At 41.4% G+C, this 16493-nt stretch overlaps 1 protein-coding gene across 1 annotated transcript in view; it reads right to left on the minus strand.

Moving 5' to 3' along the window:
• galnt2 (UDP-N-acetyl-alpha-D-galactosamine:polypeptide N-acetylgalactosaminyltransferase 2) overlaps window positions 1–16493 on the minus strand; it is a 175233-nt gene that overhangs the window by 62209 nt on the left and 96531 nt on the right. Inside the window, exon 2 of the mRNA XM_062025962.1 lies at window positions 11310–11391. Coding sequence (XP_061881946.1) covers window positions 11310–11391 — 82 coding nt within the window. The remainder of the gene's footprint in view (window positions 1–11309; window positions 11392–16493) is intronic.

The following is a 16493-nucleotide window of genomic DNA, read 5'->3' on the forward strand; positions in this document are numbered from 1 at the left end:
GACTCAAGCCACGCCCAAGTCACAAAATTATTTTTTTTCACCCACTCAATCCCAGGTACACAAAGAAAGACATTTTGGACAATTCATAGGGGAGGATTTTACCCCCCTCCTGACCTCCCTCCACCCACCCCAAAAAACGGTTCCAGACAGCGGGGAGCGCGTCTGGTATCCGCTCCCTGAGGGGGGGGCTAGGGCTGGGAACTTTTCAGGTGGGGTGGCTCAGCATCACCATGCCAAGCCACAGCCTCCAGCACGGCCGCCACCACCAGTCTTTCGGCCCGCCAAGCCACAGCCTCCAACACGGCCGCCGCCACCGGTTTTTTGGCCTGCCAAGCCACAGCCTCCAGCTAGGCCACCTCCACCTGCTCCACGCCCAGCTCCACGCCAAGCTCCACCACGCCAAGCGCCACCAGTACCTGCTCCACGCCAGGCACCTGTCGCAGCACCACACCAAGCTCCGTTACCTGCTCCACGACGGCAAGTGCCGCCAGTCGCAGCTTCACGACGCCAAGTGCCGCCAGTCGCAGCTCCACGACGCCAAGTGCCGCCAGTCGCAGCTTCACGACGCCAAGTGCCGCCAGTCGCAGCTCCACGACGCCAAGTGCCGCCAGTCGCAGCTCCACGACGCCAAGTGCCGCCAGTCGCAGCACCACGGCTGGCACCCGTCGCAGCACCACGGCTGGCACCCGTCGCAGCACCATGGCTGGCACCCATCGCAGCACCAGCTCCACCACGCCAAGACCCACCACGCCGAGCTCCGGTACCAGCTCCACGACGGCAAGCTCCGGTACCAGCTCCACGACGGCAAGCTCCGGTACCAGCTCCACGCCAAGACCAAGACCCACGCCAAGACCAAGACCAAGACCAAGACCCACGCCAAGACCCTGACCAAGACCCACGCCAAGACCAAGACCAAGACCCTGACCCCCCAAGCCAAGACCAAGACCCTGACCCCCCAAGCCAAGACAAAGACCATGATCCCCCAAGCCAAGACAAAGACCATGACCCCCCCACGCCAAGACCAAGACCCCCGCCAAGACCAAGACCAAGACCCCCACCAAGACCAAGACCCGCCACGCCAAGACCAAGACCCGCCACGCCAAGACCCCCGCCAAGACCAAGACCAAGACCCCCCACGCCAAGACCAACACCAAGACCCACGCCAAGACCAAGACCAAGACCCTCGCCAAGACCCGCCACGCCGAGACCCTCCGCCTGACGCACCACGCCGAGCTTCGCTGCCTGCTACGTCTGCTGCACCTGTGTCATCGGCTGCTTCCAAGCCTGCAACGGCGACGACGCGCCTGCCTCCTCGTCGGCCACGAATGTGGCCATTCCCAGGTCGCCCACCTCGCCAAGTGCGCCGATCTCCTCGTCGGCCATGAATATGGCCATTCCCAGGTCGCCCACCTCGCCTGGTACAGCGGCGCTCTACGCGTCGCCGCCACCTGACTCTGCCCCGGTGGATTCGGGGCCACTTGGCCTGGCGACCCACCGCCATGTCCCCCTCCAGCCCTCACATGACTCTTGATCCTGTTTTTTTGGGACATCTGGGATCTGTCCGTAATGGGGGGGGGGGGGGCGCTCTGTCATGTCTGTGTTGATCATGTTTTTGTTTTGCTTGGTTTTTGGACACTTTTTAGTTCTTGTCTTCACTCCCTTGCTTTGTCACCATAGTAACCATTAGTTTCACCTGGTTCACATCCTCATGTCACGCACCTGTCTCACGTTTTCACTAATCATGTCACTAGTATTTAAGGCCATTGTTGCCAGGCAGTCGGCCTGGCGACATCACTCTTGACACACTCTCTACACATCATTACGATCCATGCCCTTTTCTTGTCAAAGTAAGTTTTTTGTTTATTAATGCTACAGTTAGTGTTTTTGTTTCATTGATCATAGTTTCTGCCATTGTGCAAGTTTTGTGTTTATTGCCAAGTTTGTTATCTCCGCTGTGAGCGCCTTTTGTTTGTACTTTTTTTGAGTTAGAATTAAAAATGTATTTAAATTCACATCTTGCACGCGCCAATTTTCCATTGCCTTCTGGGAGAACAAACCACGCCATAGACCCAGTCCTGACATTTAGTGGGTGCAGATTTTTAAATACTAGCTCATTTTCAGTCCTACTTTCTATTGAAACACATCTAATAAATTCAACATTTCCAAAAAGCAGTAAAAGTGTCGAAAGATTCTGAACCGACACAAATATGTCTTGACTAGAATGGGGATTATACAGCAGCTGGAATATTAAATGTAAGCGAATGGGTTGATGCAAGAACACTTCACAGCTTTCAGGGAAGAAATCTGGCTCAGCTGCCAAAACACATTTTCTACTTGTAAGCAAAGCAAAAATATTTTTGGAGTCAAGACTTTGGCAAAGCTAGAAAACAGCCCCAAAATCCTACAGTTTTAAGTAATTCACTAAAGGATTGGATGCTAAAGTGAGAGTTGAGAAACCTGCAAACACTCAAGAGGATGTTGCCCTAGTTACCAAAAAAGAGCAAACGGTTTGATTTCCTAGTTTATCACAACCACTGAGATGCACTCTCATAAGAAGACGGCTTAATGACGTGCATGCAGCAGCAATGCTTAAGACTTGTGTTAGGCATATGGCGGTGTGAGATTACACTTTCTGTCCGCGGAGGTGAGCAATGACAGGCGAAAAAACAGAGAAGTGGAGGCTGACGAGGACGAGATGGGACAGCCGGAGCATGTCTATATGTCGGCCCTGACAGTGTGAGGATGCGACTCGCATTCTAATTAGATGGAGCTTGCAATGATTTGCTCGCAAGGAGAAAGTGGTGCCTTGGAACCATGGCGATGCGTGTTAGAGTGTGTGATGTCCTTGCTGATAACGGGGCTCTGTAGCAACCAGTAATTAATGTGGCAAAAATAATGTTTTGACTTTTATTTACCCAGATGTCATTAGCTCTGTCCGCCTTTGACTCCACCAGGGTGGATGTCTTTGTTAACTAATGTTTGCATCAAGCAGTACAGGTTGATTCAGCTCGATTATAATGGCAAAACAAATTAAATATTTTGCGTCACTCTCCGATTAATGATGTGGCTTGGATGCACAGCGCCTCTGCTGGTTTTCGCCAAATAATGCAGCATTTTTGTCAAACCGGAATGTCAATCAGACCTCCAATAAGGTTGTTTGTTTGATGTGTCTTGTGAATGACTGTTTCTGTAAATAAGTCAAGTAGCCTTCTCCTTCAAGGCTGTGAGAAAACACAAAAAAGTAGGATAATATGTGCATAGCAACACAGACGAGCGACATGCAGTGACATAGATGCTGATAAAGTCAACTCTTTTTATGCAACTCTGAATCAATCGGAAAGCATGCACGTGTACCTAATGTTGTGACCGGGTTAATCTATATAATGTTAATGAAGTTTTTTTTTGACAGTGTCTAGAAAACAAAAAAAAGTGACAACATCAAGATATATTTCTTAAGAGTGTACATTTTCAAAAGATAAAGTCAGATACTTTTGGAGCAGGTGGGGCATGGTTTCATTTGTAATCTGGGAATGTCTCCACAAACAAACATCTTGCAGAGAGACTAAAACATAGATTATAAAAGTGACTGTGGAGCAAAATTTACACAAAATGTACATCAACGCATATCTAATACATATTATTTGGACCAAAAGGAAGTGTTTTAAATGTAGATTTAAATCAACATAGGTCCTCTTAAACTCATTAACACTAATAACGTTTGGTCAATAGAGGTTGACAAAAGATGCTGGGAAGGTTTTTTTTTATTCTGCAACAGGCAGAATACTTCCATTGCGGCTAAAATAGTAAAAAAATAAAATAAGACCAAATACAAAAAATAAAGGGGAGACCATGGATTTCTATAGTTTTGTTTTAATGTCTACAGAAGTGGCGTCCCAACATTTTGCATCAAGGGCTGTGTACAGAAAAATGGAGAACGCTGGGGCCCATTTTGATGAGGCACTTTTTTTTTTATATTAAAATGCAAAAATTAATTGAAAGTACTTTAATACACACTAAACAGTTAAACATGCAGCCCATGTTTAAAGCCATGGGATGTAAAAATAAAAATGTAAAAATCTCCGGCTGTAAATAATGGCCTCTTTGTCATCACTGGTTAATCGCTAGCTAACAGGCAACTTGGTGCTTCAAATGAAATTGATTACGTTTTTCCATCGTATTTGGTATATTTGAGCTGTGTCATCATGTGTAAGTGATCTATTTTTTCCACTCATGTTTTTAATATACAGTACAGTACGCTATGTTACACTATTTATGTAGCTGACAAAGCTATTAGCATAGTGTCTACAGACCCACAGTGGAAAGTGAAACACAGCTGAGACCAACATTTTCCATTCCAAACCATCCTGGCCATCTGAACAGAACTGTTCTCTCCCCAGGCTGACACACTTGATTAACTGTCCACATCCTCACTAGCATCCATCATTCAACATTCTCATTCAACCACCATTTTGATGGCATCCACTATGGTCCTGGCTTGTATGGTTTTGTAGGTCTGTACTTTTCCCCACTGGTGAATAAAGGACTGCTGAAGTTCGAACAGTCTTGGTTTCATCCCCCACTCCCTTTCCATTGGTCTCTTGCTCACGGAGCTCTTCTGACTTGCTGTTTGTGTTGGCAGCAACATTTTTTGGAAATCCCTTGATGCTGTGGTCTTTTCATACTGATGGTGCATTACAGACAGGAGTCCCCTGTGTAACTATTCCATCTGCATCCAAAGGAATCCCACTAAATCATTTGAACTAGTTCCTTTAAGAACACCACTTCTCTAGGCGCACGGTATTGTGTGCGATGATCTGAGGTGATGACTATGGTTGGGTTTACACCGCAGGTCTAAGTGTCCGATTCCAATTGACAGAATCTCACAAAAGTGAGTACATTCCCTACATTTCAGCAACCATTTTTATTACAGTATTTTTCAAAAGGTTGTACTATAAAAAGGAACCCTAAAGGAGTCATATTAGGATTTTTTTTCTAATTTAAAACACTTCCTTGTGGTCTACATGTAATGGTGGTTCTTTGGTAAAAATGTTGCATAGATTATGTTTTACAGATCGTGTTCAAGCTGCTTTTTGACAGTCTCTTCAGAATGCATAGTTTTGTGGGCGGGTCTTATTTATGTGCATTCCATAGTGAGTCTACTGACAGATATAGGTCGGAACAAGGGCTGGGTGGTATAGACCAAAACTGACATCCTGGTATTTTTAGTACTAATGGCGATATACAGTATATGCCGGTATCTTAAACAAAACATGCAAAGTGCTTAAGGTTGCCTACATGTTTTATGGCTATATAACCTGTGTTAAGAGTACTCAGATTATTTTTGTTGTAAGTAGTAACATTATTTTTATTCATTTACGTTAGGTTTATAGCCTCACGTTGTAAAAGGATAAGCAGTAAAAAAATGGATGGAAAGATGTTCAGCGAGTCGGGCAAATCATATTATTTATGTAGATGCTCGTATTTACTGTACAATACTTTACAAAAGTATGGGATATTTCTCTTGTTGCATTATTTGTATTTGACTGTATTAAATGTTTGTGTATATTTAGTGTTTGAGACAGTGCAAGGTGATTAACATCCACCAGCTCCACCATTGGTGTCATCATGGAAGAGTGAAATAGGATTATTGGTGACAACAGGTGCAGCTCTGGTGAATTTCATGCTCAACATGATTAGGGCAGTGCTAGACAACAATGGTGTTCACACTAAATTTTGGACATGTTCATTGTGAGCGGTACTCACTTGTGTTTCCAGCACTGTACGAAAAAGTCGGTAGATTTCACGATAAAATACTGGCAGCTCAGTCGCCAGAATTCTACAATGAAAATAATTGTGGTACCTTTTTTCTGTTGACAGCAATGCACTGGAAGAACGATGACTGAATTTTACGGTAAAAACCTGGAAGCTCAGTGTCCAGAATCTTAACACAATAATAAAAATGGTACCGGTTTTCCATTTACAGTGATGCATAGCGAGAGAAAAAAGTGAGTAGATTTTACGGTAAAATACTGGCAGTTCAGTCGCCAGAATTCTAGGGTAAAAATAACTGTGGTACTGTTTTTCCATTTACAGTAATGCACTGTAAAAACGACCACAGATTTTCCGTAAAAAACAACAACCTGGCAGCTCAGCTGGCAGAATTTACCAAAAAAATAACAATGATACAGTTTCAGTTTACAGTAATTTGTTGTAAAAACCACCATACATTTTCCGATAAAATTCTGGCGACTGAGCTGTTAGGTTTTTTTTGTACCGTAAAATCTACAGATTTTGTTTTTACAGTGAGCTATTTAAACAATAATGACTGGGTTGACTAATTTCCAGTAGACATTAAAGCTATACTGCCTTACAAGCTGTACATCCATTCATCCATCCATCCATTTTCTACCGCTTGTCCTGTTCGTAATGACTTAAAAATAAAATACTCATGTACTAAATACTGTAATGACGAACATGATTTCAGGTTATCTGCTCAATTCATGTGATGTCGATCGAAGGCAGACCTTAAAAAGCTACATGGGCTTTTCCGTCTTCCAGAATTTGCTTAGGTGTCATCTACATATTTTGATCTCCATGCTTTTAATAGTCTGTCATAACTTAGTATTTGTTAACACTTTCTATTCATGCAGTATAAAGTCACCCTGAAGTAAAAATGCCCCCTCTTCAGCAGTCATATTGGAATCCATTTCCGTTCCTGGATCAATCAGATAAAAGCATGCACTGTTTTTTGCAGGTCACAGGGATTCAAGGGGAGGGAGGGTTGGCGGACCGCTCCGTGCAATGGTGCAGACGAGAGCTGAATGAGAAGTCCCTCCAATATGACTTTCCAATCTACTCTGCTGCTGGTTGCGGACGTTGTTTCTGGAAACAAGTGGGTGGAGGCGCATAGTTGGGTTTGTGGACATGAAAAAGGAATTTCAACTGTCAGACAGACAAGTGCTTTTGACAGTCAGCTCTGTCTCTAAGTTACTTCTATTGGTCAAAGAGACTGAGAAATGTCATAAAAGAGTGATCTAGAACTAACTTAACTACTATATTTGGATAATGTTAAGGTAACTCTTTAGCAATGTTTATATGTATACAGTGTGTAAGAGTTGTATTTAGTAATTAAATCAGTATATGGATTCTAAAGGCAAAGGCACAGAATGCCCCAAAGTATTATCAAAACTAAGTATTTTTAAACAGTTAGGCACATTCGTGATCTAAACACTCACTTAGGGCTCCCACTGTGCTTGAATCGGAGCCAGCTGGCGATGCATAGTGAGAGTTTCTTGAGGGACATATTTAAAGACAGCAGCAGGACGCTTCTTGGAACGGGGATTTTAAGATGAGTAGGTAGGAATGTGATTATACTGAGCTGATGTAATCAAGATTAAAATTATTAAATTAACACTAATTGACTGTTATGATTGCTAAACTTGAAGTCGTCATATTATTCAAACTTTAAAAGGATTAGTTACACATACTTCTAACCAAATTAGATTTTACGTCCTAAGTCTCTGAATTCAATTAAGTCACTTTGGTGAGGGGGAGTTCAGAGTGATTCTATCTGAGGATAGCTGGACAGAGATCTTAAGTAAGAATTAATAAGTGTACCAGACATAGCCTTATACAATGCAAGGCAAGCTAATGCATCATACTTATTATACCGAGGTCCGACTAGCTAAGATGTATGACGGAATATCCCAATATGTGATCGGTGTCAAAAGTCTCCAGCTAACTTAATACACATGTTTTGGCTCTACCCATCCCTGTGCAGTTATTGGACAGAAATGTTGAATACTTTATATGTGGTAATTGGCAAAAAGATTGAACCAAATCCTCTAAGTGGACTATTTAGGGTAGCCCCTCTGTCATATTCTCTCATCAAATTCAAAAATAATAATGTAGCCATCACTACTTTATTGGCTACAATACTCATTGTGCTGAATTGCAAGGCTTCAGTGCTTCCCTGCCACATCTGAATAGTTCCATCCATCCATTTTCTACTGCTTGTTCCTTTCGGGATCCCGGGGGGTGCTGGAGCCTATCTCAGCTGCATTCGGGCGGAAGGCAGGGTACACCCTGGACAAGTCGCAATAGTTGTACTATAAAATTTCAAGAAGTATGGGGTGCTTTCCTAAAATGTGTAAGAGATGTATATCCAATTTACACCCGGTTAGAGATGGGGGGTACTTTGGCGGGGAACAACTTCTGATATGTATTTGATTGCATTTCTGGCAACTGTATATGCCAAAACATTCAATAAAAAATGTTTAAAAAGGGAGGTGGGGGTTATATTATGATCCTTGTGGTCGACATAACATGAAATGGTGGTGTTTCAAGCCCCATCCATCCATTTCTGGCCGCTTGTCCTTACATACAGTCGTGGTCAAAAGTTTACATACACTTGTAAGGAACATAATGTCATGGCTGTCTTAAGTTTCCAATAATTTCTACAACTCTTATTTGTTTGTGATAGAGTGATTGGAGCACATACTTGTTTGTCACAAAAAACATTCATGAAGTTTGGTTCTTTTATGAATTTATTACGGGTCTACTGAAAATGTGACCAAATCTGCTGGGTCAAAAGTATACATATAACAATGTTAATATTTGGTTACATGTCCCTTGGCAAGTTTCACTGCAATGAGGCACTTTTGGTAGCCATCCACAAGCTTCTGGTTGAATTTTTGACCACTCCTCTTGACAAAATTGTTGCAGTTCAGCTAAATTTGTTGGTTTTCTGACATGGACTTGTTTCTTCGGCATTGTCCACACGTTTAAGTCAGGACTTTGGGAGGGCCATTCTAAAACCGTAAATCTAGCCTGATTTAACCATTCCTTTACCACGTTTGACATTGTCCTGTTGGAACACCCAACTGCGCCCAAGACCCAACGTCCGGGCTGATGATTTTAGGTTGTCCTGAAGAATTTGGAGGTAATCCTCATTTTTCATTGTCCCATTTACTCTCTGTAAAGGACCAGTTCCATTGGCAGCAAAACAGGCCCAGAGCGTAATACTACCACCACCATGCTTGACGGTAGGCTTGTGTTCCTGGGATTAAAGGCCTCACCTTTTCTCCTCCAAACATATTGCTGGGTATTGTGGCCGTTCATTTTGAACTTTCCTCCAGAATGTCTTGTCTCATCTTTGTCCATGTGATGTCAGATGAAACAAAAATTAACATCTGCGGTCCCTTCCAAGGTTTCTCATTGTTCCCAATGGGTTGAATTTTTTGATGTGGGATCAGAGCTCAGGATGTCGCTGTGATTTGTGCAGCCCTTTGAGGCATTTGTGATTAAGGGCTATATAAATAAACTTTTGATTGATTGACCTCTACCTAGTTGACTTCCCCGACGACTTCCTTAAAGTTTTGTAATCCATCAAAAATATCAAGCCACTAAAATGCACCAAACATAGGTAAGTGTGGAGAGAGTGTTTTGCATATCACCCAATATGCACTGTAATGGATTTATATATGTGTAATTTTAAATTATATATAGTGTTTAGACATGTTTTATAATGTCAACAAAGTTCAATGAGCAGGAGGTATGTTATGTGTGACCAAGTGTTGACTTTATTTGTTGGTAATAGGTAATTTACACCATTAGTGGGACTAGTTGTTTGTAATGGGTCATATAAATTGATGCTGTGCTAACAACTCTTCTAAATTAAACCCATAGTCATTGACCATCGTCTCTGCTTTGGCCAGCAACAGGGCAGCAAAATTACAGCGATTCAGTTCACATAAGACTGAAAACAAGGCAAAACTTGCCGTGGGCCAATCTTCTTGTTAAAATTCTCATGTCTTGCGGCCCGCACTGAAGACTCTGGGCCACAGGCCGTAGTTTGGACACCCCTATTGTACGTGATATATGCATACTTGCCAACCATCCCGAATTTTCCGGGAGACTCCCGAATTTCAGTGCCTCTCCCGAAAATCTCCCGGGACAACCATTCTCACGAATTTCTCCCGATTTCCAGCCGGACCTGAGTGAGGACAGCTTGTCGTCACGTCCACTTTTCCTCCATATAAACAGCGTGGCGGCCCAGTCACGTTATAACATCTACGGCTTTTAGAGCTCAGTGCGCAACTGCACACACAACAAGAAGGAGACTATTATATATGTCTCCGTTATCCATAGGTTTATCTATAACCCATATAAGTCGCACCCCCGGCCAAACTATGAAAAAAACTGCGACTTATAGTCTGAAAAATACGGTAAATAAAGGAACACTGAAATTCAAGTATTTCTTATATATATATATATATATATATATATATATATATATATAATACATAGTAATATAATACTTGAATTTCAGTGAATTCTAGCTATAAATATGCTCCTCCCCCCTTAAACCCGCCCCCCGGTCCGCCCTGCCCACTCCAAACCCGGCCACCTCAAACCCCCCCCCATCTCCCGAATTCGGAGGTCTCAAGGTTGGCAAGTATGGATATATGGCATCTGTTACGTTGGAAAAGGGCAGAGTAGGGATGGAATAATATGAAAATGTCCTATCATGGTAATTGCGACCATAATGATCACTGTTATTATCATTGTATTGTTGAACATGCCCTAAAAGTACTAAAAACATTAAGTTTTTCTGAATCAAGTCCGCACATATGCAGTAACATGGATTAGTCTATTTCCTGAAAAGGGACAGGGAGCTGTCAAAACGACCATGATTGATTAAGCTTTTTGCTGTATCTTTAAGTGCACAAATTAAGGCAAAAACATTGTCTTGTATTCATGTATGCATTTAAGCTATCAAGTAGCATGCTAACTTGTTGCTCTATAAAATTAACAATATCACAGGCCTGTGAGTTGATCAAAGTATGGTTATCAATCACAGTTTTGTGATCATTTAGATTAGAAACGATAATTCTAACCGTCAGGACTTTTACCCAGAATTTTCATTAAAACCATAACATTACATCCTTAGTGCAGAATTACAGTGTATATGTAAGACATTTAAATGACGTATACAAACGTATTTCTTGGAGCCTTATGCCCGGCCAGAAAAAGGGGGGGGGGTTACCCACATATGCGGTCCTCTCCAAGGTTTCTCATAGTCATTCACCGACGTCCCACTGGGGTGAGTTTTTCCTTGCCCGTATGTGGGCTCTGTACCGAGGATGTCGTTGTGGCTTGTACAGCCCTTTGAGACACTTGTGATTTAGGGCTATATAAATAAACATTGATTGATTGATTGATTGATGTACAAACACAGCTCATTAGCATTAAAGCTAAAGACACAATGATGTGTTTCAATTAGGGCTTAAGAAGAGCATGTTTCTTACCAGATGGAAGTGTCTCCAGAGTTTTGTCGTCAGAGTTGTGAGCTTTGTTTTGGATGGACGAATCACCAGAGTCCCAGTCATCCTGAAAGAACAAAACAAACACTTTCAGCGATTTATAAAAAATTAAATAATTGTTGTGTAGTAGAATATTCCACTAAAACAGTCCATTTACAGTCCTTTGAAATGGCTTCTATTGAGCAAGCTCAGCACATCCTCTTTTTAACGAACAATAAATGATCAATGCAAGGCTATTTAGAGAGAATTTTGTTATCTATTCATTAGAAGTCCAGACTACAAGAAATTGTACTCAGCCATTTTTTGAGTCTTCTCTTTCAGCTGCTACCTGTTGGTTTTTTTGTGTGAAATAACCACTGTTATCCATAATCATCTCTCATCCTTTTTCTTTATGCCAGCCTGTCCAGATCCCCAAGCTCTATAATAGCAATGTGCTGATACTGCAAAAGATATTTTCTGAAGACAAAGAAGTGATGAATTTGCTTGTGAGATAAAAGGTGTCTGGAGACTAGTATCTGTAGCGGACTACAGATATATACTGTCTAGTGCAGGGGTCGGCAACCCAAAATGTTGAAAGAGCCATATTGGACCAAAAATACAAAAACAAATCTGTCTGGAGCCGCAAAAAATTAAAAGCCATATTACATGTGTCATGAGATATACATTGAATTAAGAGGACTTAAAGGAAACTAAATGACCTCAAATATAGCTACAAATGAGGCATAATGATGCAATATGCACATATAGCTAGCCTAAATAGCATGTTAGCATCGATTAGCTTGCAGTCATGCAGTGACCAAATATGTCTGATTAGCACTCCACACAAGTCAATAACATCAACAAAACTCACCTTTGTGCATTCATGCACAACGTTAAAAGTGTGGTGGACAAAATGAGACAGAAAAAGAAGTGGCATAAAACACGTCCTAGAAAGTCGGAGAAAGTTCTGCATGTAAACAAACTATACGGTGAGTTCAAGGACCGCCAAAATTAGTAGGACAAAACGGCTCTCGCCAAATACTCGAATCAGTGAAGCATGTTTAATATAAACAGTGTGATTTATAACAATTAGGGAGGTTTGTGTCACGTTTGTCCTCCTACAGAAACCATACTAAAACAAAAAAAGAGATTTTTTTCCCCTCATCTTTTTCCATTCTTCATACATTTTTGAAAAATCTCCAGAGAGCCACTAGGGCGGCGCTAAAGAGCCGCATGCGGCTCTAGAGCCGCGGGTTGCCGACCCCTGGTCTAGTGTCCAGTTATGAAATCTTTTGCTTTTATGTCTCTTCACATGGAATTTCCAACAGTCTCTCAAATAGATTTTGACAAACATTTAGACCAGGACTAGTCCATATACATTTTAACTACTATTACTCCCACACCGAATAGTGTTTCTAAACAATTGTTGAGGTCTACAACAAAGTTCAGAAATTAACTTTCCATAGCTGATGCCATGTTATTTGTCTTTAGACCACAAACTAATTTTAACTGAATGAACAGCCATCTCTTCTAACTATTTATGTGAATGCTCCCTCTCTCTAGGCTCATTGGCAGCGTTCAGTGTAAGCCGAAAAATGTGAGCCAAGTGTGGTGTGTAGCTTCCAGTAGCATTTTAATAGCTAATGCATGGGGTCTTAACAACACAGCCAAGTGGGCAAAGTCAGTGGAACAAACGTGATGTCACACTAAAACACTAACCATTGGACATTTTAAGAGTGTGACAGCCAACCTGGAAAGTCCCTAAATCATGCTCGCACATCATTAAAACCTTAAGGCATGTTAATAATGTCTCTAAAAATCAGCTATGTTTGGACATCAACGTAACACAAATAAATTGCCAGGAATAATCCTGTTGTGTGATATTGGTGACATCTTACAGAATAGGGCTGGGCAATATGGAACAAAACTGATATGCTGGTATTTTTAGGACGAATGGCGATACACGATATATACACCGGTATCTAGGGCTGGGCGGTATACCGGTGTTATAGTTAATACCGGTATATTTTAGAAAGGGGTATGCATATATTTGAGACAATAATGCCATACTGGTATTTTTTGATATGCCTTTGTTATGGCCGTTGCTCTTCTCTGCGCATGACAGGCGAAGCACAGGGCATTCCTTTTGGCTAACCCCCGTGTTTACGGAGGATTCTCTGACGCACGATGAGGCATGCACAGCAAACCTTTTTTTTTAATATGGCGGTGCATTATTACTTCTTGACTCCCGAGTGATGCAAAGCTTTGGTCACCGACTGCATTTGGCTATTCGTGAGTGACTGCAGTGTTGTTTAAACATACCCCAATTTGCTTGAGAACTTGTATCTCCCCTAGAAGCAACGTTATTACAAATTTTTTTTGCTGATGTTGTTCACTTCTGTTAGTGACCTACCACAGAAGCTAACGATAGCTCCTTTCTGCTGCTCGCTCGACGTGTCAATTGTTCACCTACAACTCGGTTTAAAAGTGCCTCTCCCCATAGCCCGTGCGGACTAAGCTACTCTGGTATAGCGGCTGGGTGGCTGAAAAATAGTTTTACACTTAATAGCAAGCGGCTGTCACCACAGTGAGCGAGTAGAAGAAGCTCCATCTATCCCCCGCGCACAAGCATGGGGCTGTAAACCTAAAGTAAGGAACACAATTAACGACAATTGCTTTGACATAGTAACGGCAAACGAATTACTTGATACAAATAAAACACGTTACGTTACGATTTACAACAAAAATAATCTGAGTACTCTCAACACTGGTTATCTAGCCCTAAAACACTTAGGTAACTGTAAGTACACTAATATACCAGTATATACCGTATCTTTTGGACTAAAAATACCGCGGTATCAGTTTTGGTACAGCCCTACCGGTATCTTAAACAAAACGTGCAAAGTGCTTAAGGTTGCCAAAGTGTTTTATGGCTAGATAACCAGTGTTGAGAGTATTCAGATTATTTTTGTTGTAAGTAGTAAGTAAGTAGTAGTAGCCGAGGAGTAGCTAAACATTTGATACTATCGCTAGCTGCTGTGCTAAGTCGCTAACAGAAGTAAACAACAAACAGATGTGATTAGTGATAAAGTCGCGACAAAAAGAGATGTAAGTTATCAAGCAAATTGGCTGTAGTCACTTACCAAAAGCCAAATGCAGTCGATGACCAAAGTATTACATTACTCGGGAGTTGAGAAGTCGGCACCGTAGCCGCCATATTCTTTTAAAAAGTTTGTGTTTTGCGTCATTGTGCATCAAAGAAGCGTTTTTAAACAGGCAAGGGACGAGATTGAGCCAAAAGTAATGCCCTGTGCTGCGCCCATCAGGCGCAGAGAAGAGCATACGGCCGTAACAAAGGCACATCAAAATATACCTGTTTTGCGGTATTGTCTCAAATATATATCTTTCTAAAATATACTGGTATTAACTGTAATACCGATATACCGCCCAGCCCTATTACAGAATATCTACAAGAAATCAGAAGAGTGTGCATTGTGTTATAACAGCAAGGATTTACATATTACATTTCAACTTTACATTGCCAAAGATCCAAAATATACTTTATTGGAACATCTAAGGTCGGACACTGAGGTTGTTTTGCAATGCGTCACGGAACACAAAACCTCAATTGTCAATGAGACTGGCAAACCTGTACAAATCGGAAGTGAACAAATGATTATGTATTGCTAGGGTAAAGAAAAAAATCGATACACATCAAATCACGATTCTAATTTCATAGAATACTAAATCGGTTCATAATCTTCAAGAATCAATTTTTTAAGATGTTTTAGAGCACATCAGCGCTTACTTGCTGCCCATATACATTATACTGAACGTCAGCAACCAAGAACAGCTTTTGGGACTTGTGACCTGTTTTCAAATGGTTTTATAAACTAACGATTAGTTTGTTCGATTAATCAGTTAATCAGATAAAACACACTTAATAGCCTCGAAGCATGTTATACGGAAAACAGTTGCCATAACTTTCACTCTTTAAAAAAAGAAATGCACATCAACATTTAAATCGCCCTTTTAGCAGGTGTGCATTAATCAAAAAATAAGCATCCGCTGTTCGACGGCACACAGATCACAGCAGCCACACACCACCGCTCTCACGTGCGCTCTATTGCAGTGGCCGTGCAGAAACCATGTCTGTGTATTTAAAGTTCCAGGCACTCCCTGAGGTCCGGATGTTATCAATTTTTTATATTACTTACACTCATCAAACGAATATTCAAAGAAACAGAATATAGACTGAAGCTTTTTAAAAAATTTAATTAATCGATGAATCGTTGCAGCCCTATTAACCAAGTACAATGAGAATCGGTTGGAATGAAGAATCATAGTAAATCAAGAATCGATTATGAATTGAATCGTCCTCCCAAGAATCAGAATCGAATGAAATCATACGTTTTTGTAAGATTCACCTCCCTAGTAATTGCTGTGACAATGGGGTCGAAGACGAGAAAGGGGTAGGATAAATAAGCTCTGCTTCTTCCTGCTCCTTTTCAGACACGTTGAACTGTGTAAGCATGAACATGTACTTTAATGTATTTCTATGCAACATTTCACTGCATGTTCAAAATAAACTAAACCATTATCATTACAATGAAGAATGTTTTGTAAGCTGCGTGACATGCAGTTGCAGCATGACTGATTACGCCTTCTTTATTTGATTCTTTACATTTTATATTTCACAGTGGTTAACTTTTTTTTACACTTTTATGACAGTCAAACATGTTAAAATGTTAACTTACTAAGTAAAAATATATTTTTAACTGCTTTGACTACTTTACATAGTTTCTCGTATTTTGTATTATTTCCTCTCCAGCACACTTATTTCTTGTTCCATTTTCTGTGTGCCTCCCTTTGCCACCACTCCTCTGGTCTGAGCGCTGGCTCCCTTACCTTTTCCTGATTGGTAACAGGACACACGTGTCTATAGGTTACCAATCAGGATACTTCTTATGCTGTCTGGACAGGGCTGGATCATTTGCTTTTGTTTGCTTTGTTCTTCAAACGCCTGTTTGTCTTTGTGTACTTCCCTGCTACACATCTTTGATTGTTTTGTGTAACCTGCGTTTCCCTAATAATAGGGATTCTTTTCTGCTATTGCCTGGCATCTCTGCATCCCGGGGTCCAGACAATTTACCAACAGAACACAATGCAAGCAAGGAATGGCTAGTCAAG

This window comes from Entelurus aequoreus, linkage group LG02, assembly GCF_033978785.1.
Source record: "Entelurus aequoreus isolate RoL-2023_Sb linkage group LG02, RoL_Eaeq_v1.1, whole genome shotgun sequence".
Lineage (NCBI taxonomy): Eukaryota > Metazoa > Chordata > Actinopteri > Syngnathiformes > Syngnathidae > Entelurus > Entelurus aequoreus.